This window comes from Nematolebias whitei, chromosome 17 (assembly GCF_014905685.2).
Source record: "Nematolebias whitei isolate Nwh7 chromosome 17, NemWhi1, whole genome shotgun sequence".
Taxonomy (NCBI): domain Eukaryota; kingdom Metazoa; phylum Chordata; class Actinopteri; order Cyprinodontiformes; family Rivulidae; genus Nematolebias; species Nematolebias whitei.
Window position 1 is genome coordinate 34,302,200 of NC_056514.1, and position 9,743 is coordinate 34,311,942.

The following is a 9,743-nucleotide window of genomic DNA, read 5'->3' on the forward strand; positions in this document are numbered from 1 at the left end:
CTATCTATCTATCTATCTATCTATCTATCTATCTATCTATCTATCTATCTATCTATCTATCTATCTATCTATCTGTCTATCTGTCTATCTGTCTATCTGTCTATCTGTCTATCCGTCCGTCCGTCCGTCCGTCCGTCCGTCCGTCCGTCCGTCTGTCGAGCAGCACGGTGGCACAGATGGCGCATTTCAGCGAGTAGGTTGCTGGTTCAAATCCTGGCTGGGGGCCTTACAGGATAGAGTTTGCATGTTCTCTCTGTGCATGCATAGGTTTTCTCTGGGTACTCTGGTTTCCTCCCACAGAACAAAAATATGCATATAGGCTGATTGGTAACTATAAATAAATAAATATATTTATATATAGCTTGGGGCCTGTTGTGAAATTTGAAACAAATATGAATTATTAGGAATATATTAATTTGAACAGATATTTTTGGACAATGGAGCTTATTTAGCAAAAAAATATGGGTTTGAAACACGTATCAAATCTGTTATGTAATTCAGAAAAACGTATTAGTAGCAGCTTTTATTTCCCTGATTATGTGGTTCTCTAGAAAGTGTCCGATACATCAGTTTGTCTGTCACTCAGCACTAAAAGCTGTAACACTTCAGGGAAAAAGAACTACTGAGAGACTTTCAGTGGCACTTTTCTGGACCAGCATCCTGTTTACGAGCAGCTAAGTGTCAGTGATCCTATTAGAGACTTTTATTTAAAGAAAACCTTCAGTCTGTATGATGGGAATGTTTTATTGCTGTTTTATTTACAATAGAAATTAATTTCCCTTGTTTTTGTTTTTTACAGGTTGAGAAAGACCAAAAATTTATTCCATATGTTTGGACAGTCACAGTGAGTTTGCTTCAATAAAACTCCAGTTTGGGTCAATTGTTTCAGATATTTCTGTAAAAGTTGTCTGCTTCAACTATTTCTATTTTTTCCTTCTTCAGAGATGGAACAATGATTACATTTCCTGGGATCCAGATCAGTTTTGTGGAATTGATAACGTTTCGCTTCCTATTGAAATTTTGTGGAAGCCAGATCTCACTATAGAGGAGATGTAAGTGTAATGGCACCCGCATGTCCAGAACACCCAACCTTTAAAATCAACTGTTAGGCCTTAAAGAGCCCCCCAGTGTGCTCATTCTGAAAATAATAATGACTAATAAGTGTCGCCCTCATGAGAGTTTGATGAGCTCAGTTGACAAATAGTGTAGTCGATCCCTCGCACAGTTGTTAAACCTTTACACCCCTGTAGGGTGAATAATAACGACCCATAATTCATGAAGAATTTTGCCACAAACACAGAGCTGCTTCAGCTCTAACCTATAAACTCGTAAATATTCAAACTAGAAAAAAGAAGAAAGAAAATCACAAATGTCTTGTCTAGACAAACTAAATGCCTCTCAGACTGGCTTTCAAAAGTTGAATTATATTGTGATAGGATGTCTAAATCGAGGGCTAAAACTGCCAGATGAGAAAACCAGAATGTGTTTATAAAAACAAAGCTAAAACTGCCATGAATGGCACTAACAGTGGTGCCCTGTTAATTCGTCAGGTCGGGTGGGGTTCGGAAATGATGGCTACAGGCTGGGGCCGGGTCGGGAGGGAATTTTTGGGCCCGAATGCAACTCTAATATATATACAGCATCTTAAATTCAAATTCAGCTAAATCTGTCTAAAGAAGTATTTCTCTAGCAGTGGTCCAGAATATATACATATAATGTACATGCATATATGTATATATTTTTTTTCTCACTCGCTTTGAGCAAGACAAATGCATTTTCTTCCCTCTCCCATCTTCCTTCTGCTATTTTTGCTCTCTGTTTGCTCTCTATCGAAGCTTCTGTTTTACACATCTTCTGAATCGTCAATTACTGACATAGATCTGGTCAATTGGACTTTCAAAGCAAATTATAAACATTTTTCAACCAAGCGACCTGGAGAACCCTCATGCCCCACTGAGATGCACGCAGTTGGGTACGTCATGGATAAGTTGATGTGCCTTTCTGTATTGTATCAGGAGGATGCTGTGATGTTTATATCATTGGGTTTTTGATAGCAGGGTTTCTACTTGTTGGCACCCGCTATGTTATCGGCTATTAAAGAAGACGGCGGCAGCAGTTCTGGCCATGGCAAAGCTGCTGACCTTGTGTGAAGGTTTGGTTCGTGCTTTGAGCACTCAGACTCAGCTGATTACGAGCTAAACCATAAGATGGATGTGATTTGTGAGAATCGTAGGTCACTTGCGGCTTCTGGGACTCTCCAGCATGTTGGAGACCACCTTGGAGGGAGCTAATAAGCATGGACCAGTGGAATGCAGAAATATGGCCATTTTGGATCACTGAAAGTACCAGCAGAACTCAAAGCTGATGAGAAACAACAGTCTGCCTCAAAAAATTGACAGTTGTGGCTTATCTGAATCTGACTTCCCCCATTCAGCCTTGAAGCAGGACAACTTATCAAATTTATCCTGGGATATGTGTAAACTAAGGAGGCTCTGCTTTATCCGTCCCAAAAACAGTTCATATATTCAACAAAGTCAATTATAAATACTGTACATTTTTAACATTGCATATACAGTACCTATATATATACTATATATATAATTTAAATTAATTTTGTAGTCTAATTTAAATTTGGTATGCACATTGGTTTAGTGAATCATTAAAGGAGTATTGTATGCAATTTAACATTAAAACAATATAGTATTGTAACAGTATAGTACTGTATTAAAGGAATCCTTGTGACCTATAGACAGCCCTGTTTCAGGAGGTTAAGTGTACTTCTGAAATGTCCGTTTGATGCGCATGTATGTGTGTTTTCTGCAGGACGGAGAAGGACAAAGCTCCTCCAAGTCCTTTTCTCACCATCAACAACAGAGGAGAGGTGGAGGTTCAGAATGACCAGGTGTTAGTGAGCACCTGCAGGATGCACATTTACAACTTTCCCTTCGACATTCAAAGTTGTAACCTTACTTTCAAATCTGTCATACACACTGGTGAGAGCACCTTTGTAATGTACTTGACGTTGAGATGATATAAAAAATGTTTGGGCTCTGGTGTCCAAGTGTGATGGCATATAGCACAAAACATCCAATCTGATTTCTGAGACTTCACATTTTCAAGGTCTTACTGCCACTAATTCTCAAATAATTTAATTCAGTACTGGATAATTTTCTATCTGTTTTGTCTAAAACAACTTGTTTTTGTCTCCTCTCCAGCCAGGGACATCCGGCTGCAGCCAAGCGACAACTCTTCGGAGGCCACAGAGTGGTCTCGGGAGGTGATGCGGACCCAGTACGAGTGGCTGTTCATCAACATGACAGTCACATCCAACAATGCCAGCGATTTAAACGACCAAGATATTGTTGTTTATACCGTATGTATGACATGATGATGATGATGATGGCATGTATAAGTTTTGCTCTTTACTATACAATTTATTTATTGTCACTGCACCAAAGCACAACAAAATTACATTTCAGTATAGACAGTCCAAGAAAACATAAGGAAACAGACATGGGGAGACGGAGGTGTCTGAGGCCGTGGCCTTCGGGAGGCGCTGCCCTTTTAGTGTAGATAAGAAAAAGAGGGAGGGGAGGTGTAAAAAAAAGCATCATAACTTGCACTGTGTCCTAGATGGGACACATTGTGAAAGTTGCAAAAAAAGACCTCGGCACAGAAACAGCAACGTACTGATGACATCATAATACATTTATTAGGGTTCACAGGACAAACAGCAAAGCAGGAGGGAGGCAGGAGCGAGAGGGGAAGCGTCCGCCTTCATCAAGAGCAAACAGGAAAATTATGTTAGGAAGGAATTCACAACAGTTTGTTCTTGCTATATCAAATGATTTGTAACTAATGTTAAACAATAATCAATGTCAAATATATCCAATTCTCCTCTCTGACTGATTAAAATAAAAACTTTTTTTGCAAAACAACTTAGTTCATATGTGAAAAATAAACTCATATTTAGGTGTTTTCAGAATTTTAAGGACATTTGTTGTCATATCATACTTTACCCTGCTTGGATTATCTTTTTTTTCCTTCTTCATTTCATTTCAAACAGTTAACAACAAAACAACAACAACAAAACATAAATAAAAAGGTAAATATTTTTAACTAAATAGTCTGTAAACAAAACAAAAATGTTCAAAACCAGAGCAGGAAGAAGCAAAGGCTTATCCCGTCCTGTTCCTAAGTTTACATGCAGATTCTGAATTCAATAAATACATAAATACATACTTGCAGCATACACACAGACATGCATGCATAGCTATGCATAAATATACCTACACATACTGTTTATAAATATACCTGCAAATACAGATTTACTTTATATCATCAGATTAATGCTTAATATGCATACACATGGATTAACATCTTAACAGATGGATTAACATAATTTTGTCTCATTCGTTTTTATACAGTCATTTTGTAATCCTTGTATTTTCTCTTGAATTGTATAATAGTTTTACTTTGCTTAATCTCTTCATCTAAGGCAGGGGTGTCCAAAGTGTGGCCCGAGGGCCATTTGCGGCCCTTGGAGTGATTTTGTGCGGCCCACGACTGCAATTAAAGAATGGTTTACTTTTGATCCACAAGCTTAAGAGGTTGATGCAGATGTAGATCTTTTTTTATATTTGATAGTGATACTTTTTTAAATATAATTTTTAGATATAACAGCAAAAATTATGAAAATAATCTCCTCAAAATTAGCAAAATTAAGTACAATACAAACATTTAGTTATAATTAATCCCTTTTATCCTACAGCAAACGTTTACTGACCTACAAAATGTAGAATTTTGGATGATAATTCATAAAACTTGGCTAAATATAACAAGTTTTTTCAAAGAAAATGATTTCAGTTGCGTAAATAATCGATGGGGAGAAATTTGACATTTTTGAAGTAATATAAAGTATCATCGGCATACAAGTTGATCAACTTTATCTCCTTTTATAAATCTGTTTCAGCGACTGCCAGCTGTTTTTCAGAACTTTGATGACCCATTTGGGCCGTCCATGGTCCAAATGAAGGACTGAAGCTCCACCCCCTTTTTTAAAGAACAGTTACTCATTTTAGGTTTTTGTCTCTGAAAAAAAAAAATAATAAAAAACTTTCAAACCACAAAAAAACAAATAATTGTTTAAAAAAATCTAATAAATTAAATTCTTAAAAAAAAACTATTTTAATGTTTATGAGGCTCATAATGTTCTTGATCTACAAGAATTTAAACTAAAATTGATGGTGTTGAGATTTGTAGAGTGAATGAGGTAAGGTTTTTGGGTGTAATTATTGATGATAAACTGTCATTGAAACAACACATAAATTTTGTAAAAACTAAAATATCTAAGTCCATGGCAGTACTGTATAAAGTAAGGGACCTTTTGAATGATAATGCTTTGTGTTTGCTGTATAATACTTTTATAGTCCCGCATTTAATTTACTGTGTTGATGTTTGGGGAACAGCTTGTAAGACTATAACTAAGCCTATTTTTGTGTCACAGAAAAGTGCTATAAGAATTATAACAAGAAAACATTACTGTCATCCTACAACTACTTTATTTTATAAATTGAAATTACTTAAATTTTATGATCTGGTGGATTATAATATTCTCTTACTTATGTATAAAGCTCAGAATTATATACTATCCTCGAACATTCAAGCATATTTTGTGAAAAGGAAAAGTTATAATCTAAAGGGAACAGATATTTTTGTGAAACCAAAGTATAGGACTAGTTTAAAGGGTAGGTCTACTTCAATTCAGGGAATAGGTTTTTGGAATAGTTTGGATGATGATGTAAAAAAAATCAAAGTCAATGTTTATATTTAAGAAAAAGATTAAGAACATATTGTTGAATAGATACATATAGATTTAAGTTAGTTAATATCAAACGAAATACAAATGGAAAAATTGTGATCAGTTATGTAATTTTGTTGTATTATTTATAGATGATTATAGATTGAATTGATTGTTTGAATTGATTTTGTTTAAGAAGGGGCAGAAATAATAAGATTTTTTTTCTTCTTCTGCTGCCTTTCATTTTACGTTTTGTATTTTACTCTCTTGTTTTGAAATTGTTATTGTGTTTTTAATTTGAAATGAATAAATAAATTAAAATAAAATAAAAAATTAATTAAAATTAAAATTTTAACCTTTCTCCAAAATAGTATTCAAATTGTTAAAAATGAGGAGGAAAAAAAAAGTTTCTTAAATTCAGATTATTCTGGGCCGCGACACCTTTCAGACAGTTCTGGCCCACCTATGAAAATGTTTGGACACCCCTGATCTAAGCCATTCCACAAAATCACTCCACGAACTGATGTGCACATGCGTTTGAGTGCTGCAAACACAGGGTTGCTTTAAATGACACTTTCCTCTCAGTTCGTAACTTCCCTCTAAAATAAGTTTTGAATATTCTTTGGAAGCATATTATTTCTAGCTTTGAACATCAACTGTGCAGCTTTAAATTGTACCAAAGCTATAAATTTCATAAGCTGTGATTTAAAAAAACGTTGATTGGTGTGTTCATGATACCAAACGTGTATGATTCTTATTGCTCTTTTTTTGCATTATGCATATTTTTTGTAGAGGATTTTTATATTATCTCAAACTTCAACAGATTACAAACCTGAAATTTGACCATTTCCCATATTTTTGTCCAATGCTTGTTTAATTTTTAAGCATTTAAAATTCGATACTAATAACTTATCATAATTTAATGAATTCAAACTATAAATAAATCTCAAATATAAACTTTTGAAGTTATTTGTTTGTTTTTACACAGTTTTATTTTGCATTTGTTAAACCTGAAATGGGCTGCTTTTTGGATTTTCAGGAGAATCATGTCTTTAATCCTAATCCCCAGATCACCATGAGGCGGAGGTCTCTGCTCTACATCGTCAACTTCTTGCTGCCCGTCCTCTTCTTCTTGTGTCTGGACTTGGCCTCCTTCATGATCTCAGACAACGGGGGAGAAAAGCTCAGCTTCAAGGTCACGGTTCTGCTCGCCATCACGGTGTTGCAGCTCATCCTGAACGAAATTCTGCCTTCCTCCTCCAACAGGGTCCCACTCATAGGTACAGTACCAAAACATCGATGCAGATGGACCGCATGAACACAAGAATTACAGTTTGTTCACAGTAAATTGTGTTGTCTGCTCCCCTTAGCGGTTTACTGCATTGGCATTTTTACTCTGATGATGCTCAGCCTCCTGGAGACTATTCTGGTGATGTACCTTATAGAAAAAAACTCCCAAGACTGCGAAACGGATACAAACCAAAGTGCAATCCAGGAATCAAACAAAAAGAGTAAAGGCAACTTTCACAGCTGCCACACAGGTGAGACTTCCAGTTCAGTCCAAATACAAACGAGTGATTTGAGCAGTTTTGTAGAGTAGATCCACTCATTCATACTAAGAGCTGAAAAAATGAATAACTTGTAATGCAATATGTTATTATTTAAAGCAGCGGTGCCCAAAGTGGGGTCAAAGTTCAAAGCTGTCCTCATTATATTGAAATTTCCTTTGAAGAATCAATGTGTTTACACTCAGTCATTCCACCCACTGACTTTAATGTTAGATGGAAAAGTCAGCCCAATGATGGCACTACATGGCTTACACTGTGGAGTGGCCTGTTTGTATACATTTTTTTTATTATTTTAACAAGTAATATTTTTATATTTTATTTTGACAGACTTCCTGCCACTGAAAAACATTTTCTTTTGACAAGGCTGGATGCTCATGGCTGCCCATGGCTGTAACTATCATATTGTTGTTGTCTTCATTGGCTTAAAGAAAACAAACAAAAAAAAAAAATATATATATATAAGTACAAAATATAAAGGATCAGATAACAATAATGTGTACTATACAATAAACTTGTTATAAAATACAAAGGACTATTATAGACATAATCTAAACAATAACGTGAAGAGGAAGCAGCAAACTCATCCGACCAATAAAACCTAACTTCAGTGCATACGGGCGTTCCTCAGGGCTGGTCTGCTTTAGTGACTCAAACAGAAAAGAAATATGATAAAAAATGTTTCAGAAAATGTTTGTAGAGAATAAATCAATTTAATTAAGGAGAACATAAACTGGAGTCTCCTGAAATTTAAATATGTGGTTATTAAATTTAATTCTTATTAATGACTTGTTGTGATTGTTTCAAAATGTAAACAGAAAATAGTTGTTCCTTCTTAGTGTTGGAGCTACAGGCCTGCACACTGTAACACTCCTAACGGTGGCAGCAGAGATAAACGTTTATAAAGCTGTTTGATCAAATATACAACTAAACTATATTTAAAACACTCATTCCGCAATAATTGTAAAAGTTATTGTTAGTTTTTACAGTAACTTCTTCAGTGAGAAAACTTAAGTAACTGAGATAAAAGGAGAAATCAAAAACTTTGTATTATTAGGTTTACGGTTAATGTTAGTCAGTTTTAAGAGATTTTCACTTGGGGGATTTCATGTACCGTATTTTTTGGACTATAAGGCACAATTAAAATCCTTTAATTTTCTCAAAAATCAACAGTGAGCCTTATAATCCGGTGCGCCTTATGTATTAATTCTGGTTGTGCTGACCTCAAACTGATTTTATGTGATATAACTGAACACTGTTGAGAGTTATTGTGAATGAGTTGGATAAAGTTTGACTTATGTGACTGTTTTGTTTCGCTTAATGTGCCTTATAATCTGGTGCGCCTTATAATCTGAAAAATATGGTAAGATAAATTCTTCTGCTGCCCCCAGGAATGTTTGGGTCACTGCAAGCAGAAACTAAGAATAAATTATGTTTTAACTGCTGTGTTCCTCTTAAACCTTTAAATATTAAGATCAAACTAGTGTTAACATCACAACAAAGATTAATTTAATAATTAAAAAATCTGCCTTCCTGTTTAAAACGACTTTGAACTGATCACTCTGATTACACAAAATGAGTAAAAGCTCAAATATGAACTGGTTTCAATCTGACAAAACTTTATCTTTTATTATGCAGCATTTGTTAATTGTTTTCAATTTCTAATTCAAACTTTATCAGAGACTCATGAGTGGACTCAGGGGGGTTTCATCTACAACGTGCCTGCTGGTGAGGCTCCATCTGAGATGCTGCACGTTCCCAAAGAGGTAAGAAACTGGTTTGACCTGAAATCTTGTCCTGAGAGTGTGGCAGTCCTCCAGTCTGTAAACTGACGGCTCAAACCACTTTTCCAGGACAATACTGGCAAACAAATGGAGGAGTACCACACCTTGGAGAGGCTTTCAGAAGAGCTGAGGGCAGTGGAGAAAACTTTAACTCAGCTCTTCAAGGCCAAGGAGGCGGAGCCAGGGTATTGGTCCAGGGTGGCTAAAAAAGTCGACAAAGTTTTCTTGATTTTCTACATCACAGTGATCAGTGTGTTCTTGGTTGTGATGTTCTTCGAGTGGAACAGCGCTGAAGGGGAGTCTCTGCTGGATGGTTCTGTTTAAATACATTTTTACTTGTGTAGCGCCGAGAACTCGCCTGAAGCGACTTTACAGAGAAAAGTAAGAGTTAAGTTGAAGTTCTAAAAGCAAATATTACATTTATAGGAGGCCACTTCACAAACAAGTTTAACCTCTAATCTGGAGGAGTCCACGAGCAGCAAACAAAAACGAGGTACAGTAGTCCCTCGTTTATTATGGGGGATCCATACCCTGAAGACACGCGATAAATGAAAAACGGCGAAATAGGAATAGTAGTACAAGTAGTAGTTTATA

At 35.7% G+C, this 9,743-nt stretch overlaps 1 protein-coding gene across 1 annotated transcript in view; it reads left to right on the forward strand.

The window, feature by feature from the left end:
- LOC119423541 (5-hydroxytryptamine receptor 3A-like) overlaps window positions 1-9,473 on the forward strand; it is a 10,557-nt gene extending 1,084 nt beyond the window's left edge. The window contains exons 3-10 of the mRNA XM_037690938.1: window positions 800-844; window positions 943-1,052; window positions 2,824-2,993; window positions 3,216-3,373; window positions 6,870-7,080; window positions 7,171-7,341; window positions 9,046-9,131; window positions 9,219-9,473. Coding sequence (XP_037546866.1) covers window positions 800-844; window positions 943-1,052; window positions 2,824-2,993; window positions 3,216-3,373; window positions 6,870-7,080; window positions 7,171-7,341; window positions 9,046-9,131; window positions 9,219-9,473 — 1,206 coding nt within the window. The remainder of the gene's footprint in view (window positions 1-799; window positions 845-942; window positions 1,053-2,823; window positions 2,994-3,215; window positions 3,374-6,869; window positions 7,081-7,170; window positions 7,342-9,045; window positions 9,132-9,218) is intronic.
- Window positions 9,474-9,743: the final 270 nt, after the last annotated feature.